The sequence below is a fragment of the Lepisma saccharinum genome, chromosome 1 (genome assembly GCF_977018435.1).
Source record: "Lepisma saccharinum chromosome 1, izLepSacc3.1, whole genome shotgun sequence".
Lineage (NCBI taxonomy): Eukaryota > Metazoa > Arthropoda > Insecta > Zygentoma > Lepismatidae > Lepisma > Lepisma saccharinum.
The window spans coordinates 37970180-37994797 of NC_139229.1; the positions used below are offsets into that span (position 1 = coordinate 37970180).

The following is a 24618-nucleotide window of genomic DNA, read 5'->3' on the forward strand; positions in this document are numbered from 1 at the left end:
GGGTGCATAGGAAACACAATACGGTGCAACCACAATTATACGTTCCCGGATCTTAAATTTTCCTGTATTATACGTTCAACCTGAGTGATCCGAACATAGCAAAATTATGTAAAATCTCGTTTTCACATATTCCAGCATTTCAATTTTTTTCAGTTTGATCCCCTCAAAAACGTAAAATCGAGGTTCCACTATGTATATATATATATTATATAATACTGTACATAACTTAAAATTAAGGAATTGGAATTAATAATTCTACATATCTGCTCATAAATATTTAATATGGTATCATGTCTGTTGGACATACAATGTAAAATAGCCAGCCATATGTAAAATTAACAGGGTTGCTATATGCTTACATACATTTTTTAATTAAAAAAATGACTGAGCAAGAACAATTAATTACTATGCAAACAACAACAACCCTGCCATACAGAATCACCTCTGAGACATCAAGCAAAGGAATTATAAGCCAAAATGAACAAAACCATATCCATATTTCTACCATTTCCCCCAACAGAAAGATTTTTTTTGATTATGTGAGGCCTCAGAAACGATACAAGTCATATAGGCCTAGTTAAAAACCAGTATTGTTTTTTTTAAAAAACTTTTACAAAATTGCATTGTGAAACCTCAGTCAGCGTCTTGCTCAATATGAGCTTATGGGTAAATACATATTCTTTCGTCGCTACAGACTAGGGAAGAACAACAGTTTAGCATGACACTTTCAAAAAGAGATATGAATTTGTGTGATGTATGTAAATGCTTAGAATTGAAAGAACCAAAAGCTTGCGTGCATCTGAAATTTAGAAACCTTGCACTAATATTTTTTTCTAGCCAGTATGCTTACCAAATTTGAGAACATACTGCAGCTTTACTTCACACAAATTTATACTTCTCTCTTATACGAGCACAAATATGTGGTCTCCTGCAAACAGAATGGAATGGGAACTATTTACACACACATGTAATTTTGCTATTATTATTATTATTATTTTGAAAATATGCACCTTTATCCAGATGTCTCAGAAAAAAAAAAAGAAACTTGCTTTACGAGATTGAAAAATGTATGCTCTCCCCCTTTACCCTCGTGTGCTGCTCAAAGAACGAAGATAACTCCGCATCCAATCGCACTTTTATCTCAACATCATGTGCACATGAAATAAAATTTTCCTCACTCTGCAGCACTCAAGTGTTTTAAGAAATTTTGATGACAGAAAACCGAAACTATTATGTCAAATATCCAAGATTTCAGCATTATACCGCGGAGTCTAGACAGGAAATATGTGGATTTTTTTTTCAACTTTGTTAGGTGCATCTCTTTAAGATTTCTCAACACACAAGAAACATAAAAAATGACACGTGCCTCAAGCCATGAGAATAAATGCTGCCCCCTGCACTCACACTAGCAACAACGAACACAACGTAGCCAAACTATCATATATGTATATATATATTGTATGTATATGAAAAACATTAAGTGACGTATATTTAAAAATAAAATTTCTCACTGACAAACTACTCTGCAAGGTTTTGCAAAGCACACTGCAATACTTACATCTACCTGTACATTTCACACCATATCCTCTCTCTCCCTAATTTTTACAAATTAAAAAAAAAGTTATGAAAATCAGCCTTTTTATCTTCATTGATATTGGCATAGAAATGCTGAAGAATTGGATTTAGCATTTCCATGTTGTTTTTCCCACTACTAGTCAAAGCAGCGTCAACTATTCACTTGCTGCGTCTATTAGGTCTCCATATGCTATTCATGAAAGACATTGAAGTCTGAACTGGCCTAAGATCTTGCGGAGAAGTAAGCACATACATATCAACACACTTTTACGTGCAGGTATAGGTAACAAATCATATTGGTTCGACAGGCCAATATGGCTAGAAACAACACAAAAATAACATTTTTATATAACCATTAAAAATGAAAATTCCAATACCAGACAAAAAGCAAAATTTTGAAATCAATACATGATTAATGTGTACAAAACTTATGTGAATAAATAAATACAATAGTTATTGGTCTGCTGTAGTATGTTTTAAGTGTACCTTAAGGCAATCGTGTTTTCTATTCAGTATTTGAGTCAGTATGATCGAAAATAACTTCTGTCTACTAAACGATATAATACTTATAAATAATAACACAAGAGTACTATAAAAATGTACATAAGTGACAACCATTTTATCTATTAATATTAATAATGACACATTTAAGACACTTGGGAAATTTCTTGGAAGCATATATGAATATTTATACATATTACTATTCAAATACTTAGTTGAAATAAGGAGGGAGAGATGGAAAAAATTGAAAGCTTTATTTTCTATTCAACACACTATTTCCCTTGTGGAAGAATATTTCATTAGATATGGAAGAAAAATCACCGTATACACAGCGTGTATTTTTTTCCCCCACAAAAATCAGAGAACTGATCAATTTAAACTTCGGGAATATTCTGAGGCAAGAGTACTATTATTATTTATTTATTTTGCATTTAGAGAGGAAAATATTGTATTATTTTTGTGTCCAACTGTACCAAGCTATGGAAATATGTATGGGGAGAAAATACCTTGTTGATCATTCAAAACTATGGATATGACTAGCTTTCTGCAATATAAGCATATTTTTAAATATTCTTATTAGGTTCAAAATATATATATTATATATATTTTTTATTCTGAAGTTCCAGGCTCGATTTCAGCCAATATCAAACTTCCCAATACTATCACTCATACAGATGTTCTTCACTTTACACTTCACGCATACTGCCATTCACCAGATCCACTGCATCAAATGAAACGCACTCTACACAGTATATCAGACTTTACATATTAAAGAAGCACAGAAAAAGCTTTCATTAACTGCCCGAATTGACTGCCACTTGATTTGCAGAGGACAAGATCTGAGAACCCAAAGAATTAAAGTTAGGCAAATTTGGAGACTCCAATGGACTTAGCAATTTCTTAGTAAAACAACTTCGCAGGGTGTCATCGATGAGTGCTGCAAGCTTCTCTCGATCAGCCTGAAATTTGCAAAGAAATATCATCAGCAAAGACACAAACAACAACAACAAACTGAAGTTTTAATCACTCTATAATAATTCAAATAATGGTGTTTCACTAATTCCAGTTCACGTCATCAGACCTAATGCATATAATAAGAGGTATTACGAGGGCATGCTGAAAAGTAATGGCTCCTATTTTTTTGTTACAGTGTAAACGCATTTTGGGTTTTCAACAACCATGCAATGCACTCAGACTTTCCCGCTTCTCCAGTGCAGGTTTTAAACTACTATCACCAGGGGGTGTTGATCTAGAGTGAGGAAAATGGCAGCATGTAAAACCATGCTATGTCAGTGCACCTGAAGCAGCGTGTGGTAATTGAGTTTCTAACCACACAAAATTGACATTCATCAGAGACAAAGCTTTTCATGGGGATGAATGTGTAGAAGTTAGTACTGCACGATGTTGGGCTGTTGTACTCTTAATGAATATCTCAGCCGAGGAACTCTCAATGTGTGTGACAAAGAACGGAGTGGAAGGCCACATACTGCAACTGATGAAGGTAATCAGAATCGTGTCTATGAACTCATTTGAGTTTCATCCATTTCCAAACTTAAAGGAACACTTGAGAGGAATTCACCTTGATTCTGATGATGCAGTGCAAACAGAAGTGAGGCTGTGGCTCTGCCATCATGATCAACAATTCTACAGTGATTGCATTAAGAAACTGGTCTCTCGTTGGCAGACGTATGTTGATCGCCAGGACAATTATGTGGAAAAGTAATTGCGTAGATAGTATGGACAATAAAGTTCTACCTGCATTTCTTTTATTGAAATAAATTCAACAGCTTCCAATAAGAAAAATAGGAGGCATTACTTTTCAGCATGCCCTCGTACTAGAGCCACATATTTATGGTGAATAAAAGATCAACATTTCAGTACAAAACTGGGCACATTTCAGGATCAAAAGCTGTATATAAAATGGCATTTCGTTGTTAATATAGATAATATAATCCTTATTTGATAGCATATTTATATAGTTATCAGTGTTAAGTTTAGTCCTATGCAGAGTTCATTTCTGGGTCTGAAAAATGTAGTACCAGAATGAACTCATTTCTTGGGTATAACTCTCAGCATTATTCAGCCTTCAGAAAGTGCTGTCGGTAACTATTGTGTTTAAAGAGTTTATTTTGCATTTTGCAGTTCATTTCGCATCATTTCATGACAAAATATGGTAGGAAAACTTACCTCGCATATTTTCAAAAATCACAAAAATGATGTTATTTCACATTTTTATTTTAATTTTAGTATATTGTTATTTTTGTTGTTAATACATTCCAATGTAAAATGAAAAATACTGTATTTGACATCTTCTATTAAATAAATTTTATTTCCGTCAAAAATAAGCATGTGTCTAGGTATTACTCACCAAGATGAGTTGATGGGTTACTATCCAATATTTTGCCAAGAAGAGATGCCATTATTTTTATGGTCTCTCACCCACTTTATCTGTTTCTAATGGTGGCCATTTTGCTGCTTTTGTGCAAAAAGAATGTTTTTCCCCCCTTTACTATTTGGCTACGATCAACTGATTTTCTTGTTTCTGCCACTCACGAGTAATTTTCTCAGTTGGTGCTGGCTCAAATGACTTTCTGCTGCAGTTTTGTATATTTTGCACATATTGTAATGCAACACTGTTTGAGACTCTCTTCTATACAAGCAGCAATGTATAGGAATTTACTCTTGCATTAAAAGCTTGATCACTGAATGTCACAAAAAATGGTTCACTACTGCACAAATATACAGTACACCTGCTACTGATAATTAGAGGCATGGATATTTAGTTTTTGACAGAAACAAATAGTGTGAAATAACATGCTGTAATGTTTATTTTTCATATTTTTGAAAGGTGTGAGGTGCATTTTCGTACCATGATTTGTCACAAAATGATTAAATACGAAATTTAGAGTTTATATAACTGACACTGCACTCTTTGAAGTCTGAATTATCATGTAAGTTATGCATTTCACAGGAAATGAATTAATTCTGCTGTAAATATTTGAGAATGGACCACTTTACACAAGAAAGCACTTAATACTCTGATAGCTAAATAAATATGCTATTAGAAGGCACATGTTTATTTTTTGTTGGTTTTGTTTGTTTTGTCACAAATAAACAATCACATTATAATGGACTTGATTCAACACAATACTATATGGAGGATTCCAGTGTTACGTGTGTGACATTCACACATAAAATGTAAGGTTCTGGACATACGAATGGATTACATTTTTCATAGTGAACTGATTTAATAGAATTATGAAGTACTTTGTAGTGTCTGCTAACAAATGAAAAAAAAAATTGAGTATGATAACATAGCCTGAATGCATGAAAAATATTAACAAAAATGTGTTATGTGCATGACGCTTTCCAAATGATGCAAATTTTGACTATCTTGTCTCTGAAGCATATAGACTGCAGATGATAACTTTTGTTGGTGAACTATGCAAATGATATGCATTTGCAAACATTTAAACCTTAATGCAATTAAAAACAATTTAAATTTCCAGATTATTATTTTATTAATAAGGTAAAGTTCCCCATGCATATAGCACCATGCCATAAAGGCACATTTAGGGGATGTGGGAGTAGGGCCCCACAGATTCTCGATCTCTGCCATTTTGGAGGTGATGTGATCAGTATCATGCTCTGGCTGCCTTTAACCCCCAAGGTTGCTTGCAGGTACCCACTGATTTGCGGCTGGGTGAGCTCCAGAGTCGCTTAATGCAGGGATAAGGCTGGAAAAATTCAGACCTTAAATCACTCATCCCGAGAATCGAATGTGGGTCTCCCACGTGGAAGTCAGATGTCCTACCGACTAGACAACCACGGCTCTTATTTTATTATTCACTTTGTTATTTGCATGGAGTAGGACCACATTTTGTGGAATCTTCAGCATACAGTTCATTATACTGGTTTTGTTTTCAGCTTCGTTGGATCTGATGATGTGAAAGAGAAATTTGTGAACCTTGTAACACGAAAAAATGTGCTCCAATATGAGTGAATAAAATAAGATTTTATAATCAAAACTAGGCATGCACCAATAAAATAATACCATTATAGATATTGATCAAATGTCAAAACTCAAAGTGTGTTTCAAGTCCTTATGCTAAAATGGGTTACTCGGAATTGGAACTACAGTTTAAAGTGGGATCAAAACCACTGTGTAACGTGTCCCCACAGGGGATTGAACCCAGGACCTCCTGATAAGATCTATAAATTATGGTCATTTACAGTTGAATGACATTTTTGTATTTTTTTTCTCACACTTTTCATACCCAATATTTTGACTGTTTCAAACATATATGAACAAGGATGTAGTCACATGATAACCTGGATATAGGTTAGTTTTGGTACTGCTATTTTTACTTATACTCCCTACTTTCTTCCTTTGTTTCTTATTGGAATATATTGGAGTATTAAGATTTAAATTTTACTTTGTAATGTATGTTACAAATGTGTATTTTCTTTAAAAATCATGTTTATTTATTCAGTATCAATTTCAAATACAGAAGACAAGAGGTACATTTCTCTCCTGTGATTTTTCTAACATTTGCCATTCTGGATGCCCTGCATATTTATTTGGGTCCCATTTTGATAATAAAACATTGAACAATTATTTGACTCCTTTATTTGTTTACATTTAGTGTATCGAATCCATAATGCAAAAGGAAACACAGAATTGAACATCAAACAATTGTTCAATATTACCTTAGCAAAATGTTACATAAAGAAATGTACAAAACATTGAACAACTGTTTGGTGTTCAAATCTGGGTTTGCTTTGCACTATGCATTAGATATTTGTTGATTTTCTCTCCCTGCTGAAGAAATAAACATGATTTTAAAAGATAAATATTTGCATGTACGTTATGTTCAAAAGCCGAATGTAAATATTAAAACTCAAGGATATTACAATAAAATAGAAAACAATATGAAATAGAAGAAAGGAAGGGAAAATAAGGCGATAAAACATCAAAACTACATGTGACCAGCTTAAGCATGGCTGTGCCATTTTGTTCATACTCACCTGATGATTGCTTTAATCAGTAAAAATGTTTGGGGGGGGGGGGGAGTAGTAGTTATGTGCCAGAAATGCAGATAAAATTAATATTTATTCAATAGTGAAAAATATATCAAAGGTTAAATAAGTTTTTAGTTTGCCGAGATGTTAGCACATAACCCACATTCATGAACAACATCTATTACAATTAACAAGTTGTCATACCTCATTGATAAAGCCAAAGTGAACCAATTCTTCTGCCAAAAGGAGAGAAGTGTCAATCTCGCTCACAAGACACGTCAATTGCCTATTCATTTTGTCATCCATACGCAGCAAAATGGTCATCTGGTTGGAAAGAAAAACATTTATAGATTCTGCATCAGTTCACATGTACAAGTCAAAAAATATGGTCTAAGGGCACTGAATGTTTGGTGAAGTGAACATGCACTGGTGGGTATCTCTCTCGCTCTCTCTCTCTGGTGCCCTTTGAAACACACTGTACCTAAGAGATGTAGATCAACCACCTCCCTTTTATTTTGAAATGCAGTCTGATACGAGTTATTAAAATAAAAAGTGATATTGTGTTAACCAGTGTTTATGAACTGCAGCGATAATGCTTCAGCAGCAAAAATGCAATGTACTGGAATAGACCAAAACATTCCCCCCCCTTCAAATTTGGGTCGTGCAGCTTATTCAAGGGTGTAGGATACTCGAGTAAATAGGTTGGGATGTTTTGGAGTTTTGAAGGAGTGAAGGGGGTTAAAAACACCTCTGGACTTGCAAGGAAAGATGTTTCTGGCATGAAAGTAAATGTGGAAAATGGGACGGAGGGAATGTAGGGCGTGTGTGTTTACCTTGAGGCGGGAGTGACAAGTACAGGAGCATTTGGTGTCAGGTTTCTTGGTGAGAGTGTACAAGGCAGCTTGGAATATTTGTCTTGAGACCAGGGTGGAAGGATAACCATGGTTGACCAATGCTTAACACCTTGAGTGTGGATGATATATTATGCTAGCTGTAGTAAAAACAAAAACATTGGTAGAAGAGGAAGATGACAAAGATGAAAAAAGAGAATATAAGTTAGATATAAGAAACATCTGCTGTTGTGCAGTGTAGTTTGTGCACAATATAAAATCCAAATATGGCACAAAAAACAAATTTGCATGATGCAAACATTGAGTTGCACTTGTTTGAAGATTTGCTTTAAGTCCACTTTATCTGCATATAGGCTAATTGGGACTGGACCTATGGTTTAAAGTGGGATCTGAACCACTGTGCAATGTGCCTCCACCGGGTATTACACGGTAACAATGTTAACACTATGCCATTGGGAGCCAAGTTACACTTGTTGTTGACCTCTGAAAGCAGTGAAAGTGAATCTGAATTTAAAAAAGAACAACAAGAAGGGAGTGATAAAATAGAATTTTGTTTAAAAAGGAATCCATTTTCCAGTAGTGATTTGCCCAGAAAATCACACACTTAAACGGGTTAATGCAGATAGAGGTTGTAGTACTGTCAGAAAGTGGGTGAGGTGTTGTCCTCTGAGGGCTTTATTGGTGTGGAATGGGTGGGAACTGGAGAAATGTAAGTACTGCATGTGGTTGGTGGGTTTGATGTTTTGAAATGACCTTCCTGAATGTGCACATCCAGGAAGGTGATTTGCTTGGTGGAGTGAGTCCAGGCGAACTGATGGAACAGATTTGGTCTAGAAAAATGGATAGATAGTTCTTTATGTACTCTTGATCATTACAAGTGTTTTTTCTCCTTTTTACTCTTTAGTGATAATTGTGAACAGCGAATATTTTGTGCGTTACTGACAATGATTCTGGTTGTTGGTTATTTTGGAGTTCCATGAAATGATAAGAACTCAGCTCAACAAAGATATGTGAACTTTGAATGTTTTTTCTACATCTCAGCTCACCAATGTAAGTGAAACTGGACTGTTGCTGCTAATGACGCAAAGGTTATAATATAGAGACTCTTACAAGCTATTTGCCGTATTTACATGTGTATAATGCATGTGTGTGTACAATGCGCACCCTGGTTTTTGATGGGAAAAGCAACAAACAATTATATCTTGTATATAATGTGCAGTACAATTCAGGATCAAGAAATGGGTTTCTTAGTTGTAGGTTGTAAAGCTGTTGCTATGCCAATCAAGAGCAAATGACAACATACCTATTCAATGAGTCATCTGTTGCTATGTGGATCAAGAGGAGAATATAGTCTTGTGTATACAATGTGTCACCATCCCACCCCCACCTCTCCTCCCACTGTGTTTAGCATTCCCAAGGTAACTACCTTGTTTATTTTGTAGTGGAAGAAAGTGAGATCAAAATGATATGGGTTTGCAGTGCTCAGGAAGTTATTTTCTATTTCTCGCCTGAAAAATACCACTGACACGCGAGGAGCATGCTCAAATTCTGAAAGAACGGCGCTGCTTTTCTCAGTGTCAATAAGTGAATAAACGTTTCGTTACAAAGTGAAAAATTATGGGAAATGACCATTTCACTGTTTTTTTCTTTTTCTTTTTTTCTTAATATGATTATTACTAAAGAAATTCAACCAGGTAATTTGTATTTGTGCCTGTTGATATACATGTTTCATACACAGTGACATAGTGAAAACATGCTTGGTTTCATGTTGGCTGTCCGAATTATTACTGCATGATACATCATCACAGTTTTGGGGGGAAAAATTTTGGAAAAAGTGTGCATTATACACGAGTAAATATGGTATTATCACATTTGCGATCCACACTTACTAGGAGTTCACAGCTTTCCTCTTTTGGTTTCACATTACACATCATGTTCACTACACGTCTCATTTCCACGTCTACTGGTTCGGGAGTCACTGATTTGACAGACTCTGCCATTTCGGGTGAGACAGCTCTGGGCCGTGGTGGGGGAGGCTGTCTTGGTGTAAGTGCAGTCAAAGGGTAAATACCATACCTGAAAAAGATGAGAAAAAATCAGTTGTTCTAATGTAATAATGTAAGTTGTTGACAATTACTTCTGAATCATTACCTAGCATGTTAACCTGGTCTTCAAATCCATTAGTTTCATATTACATTCCGAGCTAATTCCTACCAAATCCAGTAATTTGAACAACGTAGCAGTTTAAAGTTAGTATTCCATAGCCAACAACAATGTTGCTTCTTTTCTTTTGTGTTCCTGTGATCTTCTGTTTCAAATTTGAAATCATTTTTCTTACTGTCCCTTTTGGAAGAGTCGCATACTTTCTGTAGGAGAGTAGCTCATATACAACACCATGCATCATACTCTCCCATCCCGGTATTGTCTCCGTGCAGGATGGACAAATTTCAAATTTTGTAAAAGAAAATGGTTTTTTTTTAACCTTCAAATTTGTTTCTCTTGTTCTTCACATTCGTAACTCTTTGCCATTGAACAGTTGCATTTTCACTCTCTTTTCTATGACCATGGAATGTATATTATTTTTATTAGGAGTGGGATTGATTAATTGATAACCTCTTGGTATTGGCTGGCATAGGAATATCAGTTCATCTCTAAAATATTTTTCTCATAAAAATATTAACAAAATGGCACAATTTTGTTAGTATTTACATGAACATAAATGTATAATTAAAATATCTTGGTTTCTTTTTCAAAGAAAGCAGAATAAAACTTGGTTACATACATTAATTAAAGAGGTGATTCAGATATTTTATGGAATGTTTTTATATGGACTGGTAGAATATTAGTTATTGGTACTTTATCGGTATCAGCAGACATTTCATACTGGACCCCATCCATGGTATTTTTTTTACTGTGGTTACAATAAAGTGAAGTTCATTGTGATTGTCCATTATTACAGTAGTCATTTTACAAATATTGTAATAGGGATAAAACATGCATGAAGGGTTACATAAACTGAGAAATATTAAAAAGTTCCCCATGAAAGCAACATAATTTGGTCTTTAGTTTAACCTATTGAGCTGTACAGACATTCATTTACATCATCTACTGACCTAGCCTGCAGTAGTAAATGCATACATGGATGATTCTAACTTCACACCAAATCATGGTATTCAGCTTTGCCTTTATTTCTTTCTAAGTGTTCTGACATCTGTCGGCCACATGTTGGAACTCCGTTCTCCATTTAATTTTGCTTTGAACAGGTGACAAAGCTCTGCTTTGAGTAGTATCCCACTGGCTGGCATAAATGATAAACAATAGTGTTGAAGACTAATATATATTGGTACATTCTATTTTCTTTCATGGCTGTAGCTAGAATTGATCTCCAGGGAAAGCTCGTGGGTTATTGTGGGGGTCCTTGTAAAGCAAGTTCATTTTTCAAAAGTTTAACACTATTAAATGAAGATAAATTATGTGTATGTGGGGGAGGGGGGGCATCATTAAGTTAATATAAATTATAAAAGTTTAGAAATATCATGCAAATACCACAGGATTTTTTTCCTGTATTTTCTAAAACATCCTTGAAGTGTTAACTGCTACTGGCATCATCCCAAAATACATACTCGATAAGGAATGTGGATAATGATATCAAAGTCGCAGATTTCTGTCTAAATGGGAGCTTGCAACAGGGACAGCAAAGGGTACAGATAAACAAGCTCCCTTATGAAAGACTTTCAAAAGTCTAGAGAATCTTCTAAATACTTGCCGCTACTTAGACTTTGACTCATAAACAAGATGAACGAATGTAATAGCTGCTGTTCATGTTCTGTGAATTTATCCCTCACCACATTGTGAGCAAAATTATATCTACTGTCTACATTTTCACTCTTCGACACACAAAAAAAAGAAAAAAAATATATACAAAAAATAGTTTTTTTTACCTAATGTTAAGAGGGCTGACGACAATGTTAGTAGTGGCTCAGCTCCCCTGGCCCCTGCCTGGCTACAGGCCTGCTTTCTTTTCTATACTTTTATTTTATTGTGTAATACACAATTTTACAAAATTTCATTAAAAAATTGCATCCCCCTCAAAATTAAAGTAGGAATTTAAAAATATATTATTTAGTAGAATTTTTATTATTATTAATAATATTAATACTAATAATAATAGTTACAATTTTTTTTTTTAATTGATGCAAAAAACTCTACGGGTGAGTTGAAAAGGAACGTCCATACTGCTCAATGGGTTAATGTTCATACAATTGAGCTGCATAATATGTTTCCTAAAAGTGTCAAACAGAAGCATTGCCATCTGTTAAAATCTGGCATAAGCTTCTAATTACATGTTTCAAATATTACTGAAATCTCAAGTTATTTTCTCACAAACCAAGGTACTTCACTTACTTCACATCTTCAACGAACTTCTCCAATTTTTCCCGCACAGGCACATCACACATTCGCATTTGCACTGGTGGTCTATCCGCATGGACTATTTCACACACAACTACATCAGGACCATACAGTCGTTGCACCACCTCGTCCGTAATTGTTTCAGAGATGTTTGCTGCAATAATACAAATTATGGAAAATTATTTACAGTTGGTAAAATTACTGCACCATCACATTACAAGTGCCACATAACTGCTTATTAATGCATTAAGATGCATTACATCTTAATGTAAGGCTTCTCTCCATATGAAGTCGCAACATAAGAGACACCTTGAAAGAAAGGATAAGACTAGGCTGGACCTTTGCTGATGCCAGAACAGCTGATTTCAAATTTTTGTCTCCTTTTGTAAAATCGCTATGATATTCCAAAATCTGAAAAATTACATACACAGTAAAACCTCGTTATTCTGGACTAATGGGGGGGGATAAGTTGACCGGTTTAACGAAAGTCCAGATTAACTGAAATAACTTAAAAGAAGAGTAGAAAGTGCATTAAAACTACGTTTATAGCAACAAAACATGTTTATTATGGTGTACTTAAAGGGCATAGGCCTAAATACACTATACAGTACAGTACAAAGTCTGCGGGAAACAGAATTTCATCATTGGTTGACGGCCTTTTCTTTGGGAAGTTCTCCTGTTGACTTCTAGCCACATTTAAAACATTGCATTCTGCTTTTTTTTTTTCTTCCACCTGTCTGGATTAAGCAAAGCCCAGCTTATTGGGGTCCGGATTAATGAGGTTTTACTGTACCTAGAATTCCTTCTAGAGCAATCACGTGAAACTTCGTGTGATTTGCTTTTGTTGTTGCCTAAACAGTTTCAATAGTTTTGTGGCTATGTAAGCCTATTAAACAATTAATATAAAACTATTATATAATTAATATCCAGACAACAATCAAAGAAAACTACACAAGATTCATGTGAATGCTCTAGAAGGAATTCTAACCATGTATAATTTTTCAGATTTTGGAACATAATGATTTTTTGAAAGGAGAGAAAAAATTCATAATCAGCTGCCCTGGCGTTGGCTAAAGGTCCAGCCGAGCCTTAAGATTTCATCTGAATAATTCAAGGAAAATATCTAGCAAGTGGTTTCCAGAAAAGTAAAAAAGTAACGTCTAGGAATATAATAATAATAATAATAATAATAACAACAACAACAACAACAACAACCACCCATGGTGCAACAGTCCTTGAGGGCCTGGGCCTACCTACCGACCAGCAGCCTCACTCCCACCTGATCCTAATCACTCACTTATCAGAGGTGGTAGGTCATCCAACCAGTTATGGGGTGACGGCTAAGGATACGCACACTATTTTTGACAAATAGTCGACAATAGTTCACAAACTAAATCGATGTTTTTGCAAATGGAAATAATAAACTCGTACAGATCTAGGTACAGATTTCTTAAGTACCAATATTATCTTCTATGAAATTGACTTCATTTCTCTATTCTCTATGATTTGAATTCAAACTGCAAAATAGTGAATTTGGAAAATTATTACAATTCACAAGCTAGGGAAGGATTACAGAATTTTATCATACGCAGTAAGTTTAAAATAAAATACTTGATTATCTATAAAGTTATGACTAAATGAGATTAGAGTGAAGGGTGATTAAGAAGTACATTTTGTAATTTATCAGTCTCCTTATCCATTCTCGGTATGTTGATATTTCCACTGAGGTTTGGAACCCTCTGCTTGCAAGAATCATGAGTGCAGACTCATTTTTGGATGCATAAAGCTACTTCTCTCTTCTCCGTAAAGCAAACAACTTAACTCTTGAATATAAGTCAAACAATTGAATTGTACAAAAGAAAGTGTCATATTTCCTTACATTATCAATGGGATTTCTGCTTCAGTACAGTATATCCAAGTGAAGTACTGTGAAACTGACAACATGCAGTTATACCTTGCTGACGAAAAGGGTATGTAGGCATTAGAAATTTAACGCAAGCAATTTATAGAATTCCATTGTATAGGTACCTGATTTAGCTAACCAAACATTAAAACAGGAATGCTCTGATAATAACAGCTTCTAAAAGTTCATATACGAGGGGTGTCCTGAAAAAAGTTCCAATGGTGCCTGCATGCATCACTAGTGGCCGGAGAGTGACACACATGTGGGCAGGAAGGAGTGGCATGTAGCTGTAATCTGGTACAGTCGTAATGCAGCCGTATTAGGACAGTTCTAGGTTCAAGATTGCAGCTCTCATACAGTCTCCCACCGACTGCGATGTAGCCTACATGTAGTAATCAGATTTTTGCACTCTCAGAATTTGATACAGAGCTACCAGCAATCGTGTGAGGTGTGCAGACTGGACGTTGTGAGTGATAGTATGGTCAGACGATGGTGCAGACAATTCATAGAAGGCCACAGCTGAGTACACGTGGGTTCTTTGCATCACTTCAGGTGAGAGATCTTGGACCACTCCCTATACAGCCCTGGCCTTACATGTACCGACTTTAATCTCTTTGTTCAACTGAAGAGGTTTCTGGCAGGACAAAGCTTTGACAGCTGCCCTGCAGTAGAGATAGTTCCAGTCTTTGCGGTCAGACACACATGCCATGAGCATACAAAATTTAGTGACATGCTACGACAAATGTCAGAAAAAATGTTTGTGATTATGCTGAAAATTATGTTAGAACTCATTGTTACTAATGCAATAAATTACTACTGATGTTCTTGTTTTATTTATGCCTAATCGGTAAGGACCTTCATTTTCTTTTCAAATTGGTGTATTTTTTTTACTTTTTACTATCCCATGTTATTTTTCTCAAAATTCACATTTTCATTTTAGCACATTTTCTGATAAATACCTGAAATTATACCTTCATGGTGTTTTTAAACTACTGTTTCAAATTGTAAGTCACATGGCCTCTTTGCAAGAGTTTGATATCTTGGAAGTTATTTTCCATACCCCCTTTTTAATTTTAAGTTAAAGGTTTTAGATAATGGAATCTTCCCCATATATACTGAAGGGTGCATAATGACTATAAGTGGCGACACACCCAAAATCTCACGTGACAGAAACAGATATATTATGGCACGAAAAATAGGCATTATCTTTTTTTTGACTTGTTAGTGTTACGTTTCCCAAAATTCGAGTTTTTGTTTTAGAACACTTTTCTGCCAAATATACCAAAACTTAATACTTCCATTGTGCTTTTAAACAATTGTTTTAAACTGTAGGTCACATGGTCTACGTACTTTCGTGACAGTTTGATATGTTGGAACAGATTTTTGAGGAAGTAAAAGTAAAGTGCTCCCTGTGCTTAGCACCAAGCCATGAACGCATCTAGGGGGTGTGGAGTTATGGCCCCACACTTCCTTGATCACGGCCGAAGGTGGGGTGATGTGATCAGCACCATGCTCCTGACTACCTTTACTCCCTAAGTTTCCTCCAGGTACTGGAGCAGTTTGAACAGGTGGAAAACATCCTGGTTCTCCACCGCAAGGGATCGACACCGGGTCTCTCACATGGTAGTCAGACGTCCTAACAACTCAGCTCCATTATTTCTAGCTCGACAAATGCCGATGGTGCGAACTTAGCTTGGTAATTCAAAACACATCTCGCGCGACAAATACTGAAGATGCGACTTGATCTCCTGTTAGAAGCCTGCCACTTTGCTCTGTGATGCAAATTGTTTTGATAGAAGTTGAAAACAACATGGGAAATGCATGATTTAATGTGCCTGTCGGAATTATTCCATGTATAACAAGCATTATAGTTCACCCTTGAATAAAATGTTTAAAAACATGCACGTTCTATGTACACAAATATGGCACATTTTGTTTCTTTAAGCCTAGAAAAGACAAGAATGTTGGATTTCATGGAATTTTTTTTTTGTTGTTAGGACATTTTTTTTAAAAAAATCGCTAAAAACTCCAACAATTCGAATTGTATGCCAAATTCGCATTATTTCGATATTTCGCATGGGCGAAAAATGTGTCCAGACATCACTGCACATTCATAAACACAATTTCGCAGCAATTAACATTTTTCACGGTTTTCGTGTTGGCGAAAAATCAAGGTCCCTACTAATTGGAAATTACTTTCTGGGCACCCCTCGCATAAATCAGTAGATGAAAAGTGAAAAATTAGCAGGGCTGGTAGAGAAAAGTCAATTCTTGAGGAAAGTGATATGCTTTGATGATTGAATGATTCGAGTAAATATGATATTAAAATATTTACGTATTTATTATTAGTATCTTATTTCATAATATTCGACATTATCTTCACTCAGTGAGAGATTAATGACCATCTCTCACGAGTTCAAATAGACAGGACAGACTGTGGCATTAATTTCATTCCAATACTAGTGTTGCAGTAAATTTGAAGTTGGGAGCATGCACTTGCCAAATTTTTATAACGTTCAACAATGCAGATTTGTGTTTCACTTTTTTGTGATACTATTCAATATACGTATGTATATCCAGAATTGTTGGATTGGTCTTGATATCTAAGAATAGTGCAATGTCATTGTAAACGTGTTAACTTGTGCGAAACCAGTAACATGTCAGGATGATGAAAGAAAACCTTCGTAAGCACTGCTACATTAAATAAGGTGAAGTGAGCCAAAAGAGTAATAAAATTCCAGCAGCATATTTGCAGTCTGAAGCTCTTCTTGTTTATGCATGCGATTTTTGTTGGATGTTGCAGTCCGAAGACATCCACCAAAAATCAATTCCATAAAAGTGCCATGCATACAATTTCTGTCGCATGTTGTAGTGAGATACTTTGTCGGGTAGCGATATTTGACAAAAATCGTATGTATCAATGGAGCCTATTTGTTTCCATGTTCCTTTAGTTTGTGCAACAAATGGCTTACGATGTCCGACAACTATCAGACGGCGCCACCCGCTTCCATCCCCTTCATCTGTTGACAGTTCTATCCCATTACTACTCCCATACGGACAAGAAAAAATTATAATTCAATGCATTTTCCACGTAATATTTAGAGGATAAACACATTTTTCTGCCCTTCCGGAAATCTTTCTTTCTCTCTCTCCCCCCTTCCTCTCCTGCAATTACTGGTTTCTGGTGCCGTGGTTGTGATGTGCATAAAGAGGCCTAAAAGTTGAGGCCGAAACTTAGCAAGAAGATTACCTGTTGCTGTGCAGAGTTCCATAACGATATCTATAAAAAAAAAAAAAGAAATTAATCAAAACAAAATTCCCTGACATTTCCTTGACTTTTTTTGACACCTTAAATTCCCTGACCTTTCCCGGTTTTCCAGGTCTGTTGTCACCTGTATATTGAGTGATTGATTGAATTGGTGTTTTAAGTCCACTTTATGCACAGAAAGGCTAATCGGGATTGGACCTACAGTTTAAAGTGGGATCCAAACCACTATGTGCCTCCACCGGGTATCAAACCCAGGACCCCTTGATTACAAGGCGACGGCGCTACCACTACACCACCGGGGAGGTGCGTTAACTACTGTAATAGTTAATACTTATATATATTCAAGTAGGTACTTTCAAAGGATGGGAGGTACATTTTCTATCAAATTTTATAATGAAATTATCTAAATGTATATGCTAAAAGGAAAAATAAGCTCTTTAAACAAATTAATTCATGAGTCAGCATCTGCTGTCAGTTCACAGTTAAGTCAAGAAGGTTGGGACATGTTGTATTGATCAACAGTTGTGGTTCTGAAGTTTGGCAATGGAGAACAAAATAAAAACAAACTATCTCCAAGGTGACAAATCTCATTTGATTGGTTCAAAGATCAACAGATCCTCCTTCTACCCACCTGCAAAAATGACAAATGTTCACCAAGAGCTCAGAACTCTCTTAGCTTGGAAAATAGGATGGAATGTTGTTTTCTATATAAATTTGAGATTTTTTCACCCTAACACCACCATTTCATATGCATTAATGAGAGGTGTGTAACATGATAAACTTTCATTGGACCCATAATGCAAAGCTAATACCTTTATATGTATAACTGAGATTTTACTGTATCATACATAACATTTTGGAATTCATGGTATAATGGATGTGATAATACCATTGTGTCATATGTACTGTAACATTTCTTGTTGCTATATACAATAATAACTAGAATATAAAAAAGGAACGTTAAAAACTGTACTTACGTATGCGAGTATGTTGTTTCTACTGTAGAACGATGTTTTGGAGATTGACTATCTCCTTCTTCAGGTTCGTATAAAAAGACCTGAAGAAGGTAAAAAGGTAAAGTGTTCCCCTAGCACCACGCCATGAAGGCGTATAGGGAGTGTGGGAGTAACGCCCCACACTTTCTTGATCCGGTCGTGAGTGGGGGTGATGTGATCAGCACCACGCCCCTGACCGCCTTTACCCCCCCAGGGTTTCCCCCAGGTACCCATGCCATTCGACGCTGGGTGGGCGCCGGGGCTGCTTCCATCGTTAGAAAAGTTCCCGGATTTGAACCGGCCGGGGATCGAACCCGGGACCTTGAGCATGGTAGTCAGACGCGTTACCGACTGAGCCACCGCGGCCACCTGAAGAAGGAGATAGTCAATTTCCTGAAACGTCGTTCTACAGTAGAAACAACATACTTGCATACGTAAGTACAGTTTTCAACGTTCCTTTTTTATATTCTGGATTTGTGAGTAATACGCGACAAACCTACAAAATACAATAATAACTAATTTTATGTTCAAAATGTTATGTCACTACTAAAAGTAGGAAGCATATTCAAACTTTTACTCTGAAAATATTAGAGAAATATGTGAAAATTCTTTTTAAGTATGTCTACAAAGCCATATACAAAGGCGAATCAAAAAATAAGGTGAATTTGCATGTAAACAAGTGTACGTGTGGTGTAACACATTTGTCAGCAGGAGAAGTGATGTGACAGATGAGCAGAGCAAAGAAGTGGAAGACATCAATCAATGACAGAAATATGTGTGACGTGGAGGTGTTGATTCGTGAGGACAGGAGAATCCGGTTACAAGTTATCGCAGATGCACTACACATTTTGTACGGTTCAGTGAGCAGCATTGCCCATGACCAACTCGACTATAGCAAAGTGTGTGCACGCTGGGTTCCAAAGATACTGACTGAGGAAAACAAAAGCAAACGGATGGGCATTGCCCTTACACACCTCACACGATATGCAGCAGAGGGTTCGTCATGTCATTTCATAACGGGCGATGAAACACCTGTGCTCCTGTGGACACTGCAGTCAAAAAGACAGACCATGACATGGAAACACCCTTCATCTCCCCAGACCAAGAAATTTAAAACAACACCTTCTGCAAAAAACACATGCCACTGTGTTTTGGGACCCTCTCGGTGTTATTCATGTGGAGTTCCTGCCACAGGTTACAACAATTACAGCCGAGAGGTACTGCCAAACTGTAGACAGACTTAAAACCGCCATATGCCAAAAATGCAGAGGAGCACTACGACAGGGTGTGGTGTTCTTGCACGACATTGCAAGATTGCATACAGCCGAACGCACCCGTGCACACATCGGTGGTTTCAAGTGGGAGGTTCTCGAACACCCTCCATACAGTCCCGATCTTGCCCCCTTGGACTACCATCTGTTTGGACCCCTGAAGAAACACCAGCTTGGAAAACGTTTTGACACAATTGAAGCAGTGGAAGAGGCTACCGTCACCTGGCTCAAGAATTTGGAGGAAGATTTTTTTGCGACAGGGATGGACGATTGGTCTCCCGCTGGAATGAATGTTTGGACCGCAGTGGCCACTAGGTGGAATTGTAGTGTGATATCATGTGCATAACATACTGCAGTTTCATATTTGTACTCATTCACATTTCGGAATAAATTCAATATTCACCTTACTTTTTGATTCTCCTTTGTATTTTGGTTATGGGCCACAAATTGTCACTTTATTTTGCACTTTTTAAAAATTAAGGCTGAATCAAATGGTACTGGATTTCCAATAGTTGGCGCTGGACTGGTTGAAATGATGGCTGGCTGGGCTGGCTGCTACACTGGTGTTGACTAGACTGTGTTCTAGTGGGACTGGTCAATGCAAAGTATTGTAGGTGGCAGCACCCCTGTTGGGTCCCCATGCTTTTGATGGGCAATTGTTCTCCCATTAAAACACAAGGGGAATTTGTTGCTAAACGAGTTGATATTATATTGAATTGAAAGTTTAATTTTATCTTAACCTCAGAAATGATAATCAGTGCTGTAAAACTAAGATTTTAGAAAATATGATCGTTAACAACAGAAAAGATATCGGGACTCAAAAAAAACTTAAAATTTGCACAGTATTTGTTTAAGTTGCTTGGAGTTTTCACAATTTAAGTGCTTTATTGTTGTGAATCCTTTAAAGAATGATACATAATAATTCCGTGTGACTGTACTTTCATTTTTATATTTGTTATATTATTAATAAGTGACTCCTTTTTTTTACATGCTCTCATACTTTTTCACATGGCTGGTAAATATGGTTCTCTGCATGTGCATGAAGCTGGTGTTATCGCAGGTAACAGCAAAATGTAAAGAATTAAAAAGTTGTTTCAATAAAATGACAACATTGTTAAATACGTTAATGAACACCGTTGCCGTCAAGTAGATATTGCCTAGGACATTTTTTCTGCAGCTGACAGAAGCGAAGAGAGAGGCCGTTCTGCTACCCTGAAAAGGCAACAAGGGAGAAGAGGACGCCAATGCAAGGAAAGAGCAGGGAAGGACTTTGGAGCATAGTGTGCTATGGGGTTATTCATATGCCTGTTAAGAGGCTCTGTTGCCATTCAGACCTACCGGATCAACCAGTGTTGTCACATCGGATTGGCAGAAAAGAGCTAAATCCCGCCTAAAATAGGAATGCCATTTCTGTGAAGCAACTGGAGGTAGACTGCAGAGCCAAGGTTGGATTCAACTACAACTGAGTAGGGTGACCAGACGTCCTCTTTTATCCGGACATATCCTCCTTTTTAGGTGTCTGTCCGGCATCCAGGTGGATTTTTTTAGAAATCGGTAAATGTCCTCCTTTCTTAGAAAGAGTATAGCATCGATCGTAGCAAATGTTCTGCATAGAGAATGCTTCCACACATAATGATATTCATATCACTTGGGGTGCGTTAAATATTACAGCAATGCTCACCTAGCATCTGGGAGCTGAACATGATCACTTTCCCGACTGAGTCATTAGTAGATGTGTATGGGATACCGAAAAGCCGGTAAAAAAAAAATTTGATCCAGACTTCAGGAAATGATTTCCAGACATTTCGGGATCCCGAGTGAACTTCCAAATGGTAGTTTTAAAAAAGTGGTTAATACTTGATGTTTTCTGCATTGTAAGTGTCTTGCCTGATAATGTTCGCATTAGCACGTGTATGTCATGTATATGTTTTAAATTATGTACATATTAAATGCACGCACACACATACAGATATATATTTATTCGAAAAAATTTCTTCTTTGCACACAATTCACTCTGACACGACATCTTTCACATCTGATAACGTATTTTAGATAGTTGGTAACACTGACTCCCACGGTGTTCCGCAGATTGCGTTGAACACAATTGCTGTGTGTTGCATCAAACTAGCAGTTGGCCACTATACCCCGAAAATGTTCACTTCGATGTGCGAACGCGAGCCCTGATGCAAGCAGCAATTCTTCTTGCATTTGGCACCAGAGCGCAGCATATACAAGGCATGTCTATGGGGTACTCGAGATGGTCTGCGCTACATAGTTGCATATGTAGAATTTAATTTTAATTATTTCTCTTGATATCGTTATTAAGTGCATTGTGCATCGGTGTGTAGCATTCAATTACTTGACCTACAGTGAGAATTTTAAATTCTGTGTAATATCTAGAGCTCAATTACAGGCTTCGGCCAGTCATCCTTCAGGAGAGAGTTTACAAGGAGACGACGGGTAAACATGTTAATGACGACGATGAACAGATGTTAGTTACTATACGCTTTAAATCAGTGGTTCCCAAAGTGTGTGCTGCGGTCCAGGGACACTACGAAATGTTCCAATATTTTCAATGAATTGTTAGTCAATGCTATGAATGTTTCAAATATGTGCTTATTTAGTACATTTTGCTGTGTGGTTTTTACGCACACAGCTAGAAATTGGAAAGTATATATGTAAGAATTTATTTCTTTGTAAATGCTCTGGCCTACGTTGCTTTTTGCCCGGTAGTCTGAGAAGCTAACGGTTGGGTTCCCTCAATGGCTTCCCCGTTTGAAAGGTAGCAATAGGACTTTGCCTCGGTGGTTGGGGGCGGGTCGTTTGTCGGAGGTATAAATACCGGTTCAGACTTGTTGTTGAACAAAATATTTTTATAACACCATTAAGCCTTGTTTCCATGATTATGAAAAACTAAATATGCTGACCAAGGCAGTAATTTATTTTATTAAAAACAAACTAAACGTAACGTTTCAACCTTCTAGCAAGGTCTTCTTCAGACTCTGTATCAAGTACAAAAGTTACGTTTAGTTTATGTTTTTAATAAAATAAATTACTGCCTTGGTCAGCATATTTAGTTTTTCAAAATATTTTTGTATGAATGAATAGTGTGAATCTCATGTATGGATAACTGAATTGAATATACATACCAGAGTTCATCAAAAAGCTTGTTGAGTACAGTACACCATAATTACCATATTTTCTTTCGAGCCAATTTCTGGCCCATACTTTTAATTTAATTATTTTCATTTTGAATAACAGCCGTAGCTATTCTCCAGTCCATCCTTTTAGCTTGTCTGCTCCGCGCAATGCCTTGTGGGAACAAAAGTATACCGAAAAGTACTGTAACAAGTATCATGTGAGGCGAAAACTAGCAGGTGAGCCAGTATCACACAACTAGTCCAAGTCCAACTTGAAAATCCAGCAGGAAATCTAGCCTCGTATGCATTATGCTAAACATGAAACTCTGAGTGATGCTTACAGTTGTTCCGGCTAGAGAATGGACTTGCATTTTTTTATCATCTTTTCTGGCAAAAGCCAAAGAGGGTCACATTAAACACTTAACCAATCGGCTTGTCTACTTGCCGTGGTGAGGTGTTGCCAATTTTTTTGTTTTGAGTCATTTTCGAAACAGGTGGCACCCTCAACAAGGCCAAGTACAGGCGTGTAGCAGCCAGTAGCAACACCGCTTTTCCCCCCTTGGACTTGAGGCGGAAAGTCTGGTTTTCCTAAGTCCAATCTTTGGCCGAGCGGATTTTAGTGTGACAAGTTAATAAAAGTTAAGGGTGACAAACTCATGTTACTATGAATCACCCATTTCACCTCCAAAATTGCAATTAGCTTGGCAAAATCCAAAAATGTTACAAATTAACAAAAGTACATGACAAACATACCTGCACTGTGTACAAGAGCATGGGCAGCAAGCAATTTCAACGAATGCACTTCGAACAGAAGAGGATGGAACAACAACTCCCTTGCAGTCGGCCTCTGCGCAGGTTCTTTATTTAGGCATTTATGAATGAAGTCTTTCTGTTGAGCATCATCCAACGAATCTATTGTCCGGTGGATGTTTTCTTCCGTAACCAAAGTACCCGAATCTCCATTTCCCTGGATTTCCAATGCAGCCATCTCCAATGCACACATCCCGAAGGAATACACATCGATGGCTGGCGTAACCATTGGACCTGCGTTAGAAATAAGAAGATTAATATACGAAACTGATTGATAAAGTTTAGACCATGAAAATTGTGATCCAACCTTTGTTACCTTCTTTAATTAGTTCCATGGGAATAGAAATATTACATTTTCTAATAAATATACGTAAATGTCTGCTGAGCAACTTTCAATGTTCCTTTATGTGAAAATAATATAACATTCTAATACTCCCAATTTATATATTCAATGATTTCATACTTTACAATGTAATATGATAAACACATTTCAACACCAGGTAACTGTAGATACTGTGGACCAAATTAAGGATTTGCAACTGTTGTTGAGTTCATGTTTTAAGTTCACTTTATGCACAGTAAGGCTAAATGGGACTGGACCTACAGTTTAAAGTAGGATCCGAACCACTATGTGCCTCCACCGGATATTGAACCCAGGACCCCTTGATTACAAGGCAACGACTACCACTGCACCATTGGGAAAATCTAAGGTCTACTTCAATGAAATAACTATCACTAGATTCTCATACTGTGTAGTATGTGTACTGGACTCTAATCCATACACTCCAAGTTTTTACAGAATTTTGAACAAGTTTCATTATGGTTTACTTTCTGATCTGATGCATGGCTTGTTTATTGTAATTGAATTTTAA

At 36.6% G+C, this 24618-nt stretch overlaps 1 protein-coding gene across 4 annotated transcripts in view; it reads right to left on the reverse strand.

The window, feature by feature from the left end:
- Positions 1–262: 262 nt before the first annotated feature.
- Madm (MLF1-adaptor molecule) overlaps positions 263–24618 on the reverse strand; it is a 127358-nt gene continuing 103002 nt past the window's right edge. For 2 of the 4 annotated variants that reach the window (XM_083130839.1, XM_083130829.1), the window contains exons 6-11: positions 23690–23980; positions 17513–17542; positions 12354–12513; positions 9839–10025; positions 7303–7422; positions 263–3035 (exon numbers count right to left, since the gene is read on the reverse strand). In XM_083130839.1, the coding sequence (XP_082986965.1) occupies positions 2871–3035; positions 7303–7422; positions 9839–10025; positions 12354–12513; positions 17513–17542; positions 23690–23980 (953 nt within the window). In that variant the 3' untranslated portion in view covers positions 263–2870. The remainder of the gene's footprint in view (positions 3036–7302; positions 7423–9838; positions 10026–12353; positions 12514–17512; positions 17543–23689; positions 23981–24618) is intronic. The other 2 variants (XM_083130857.1, XM_083130848.1) reach the window with 1 other exon arrangement.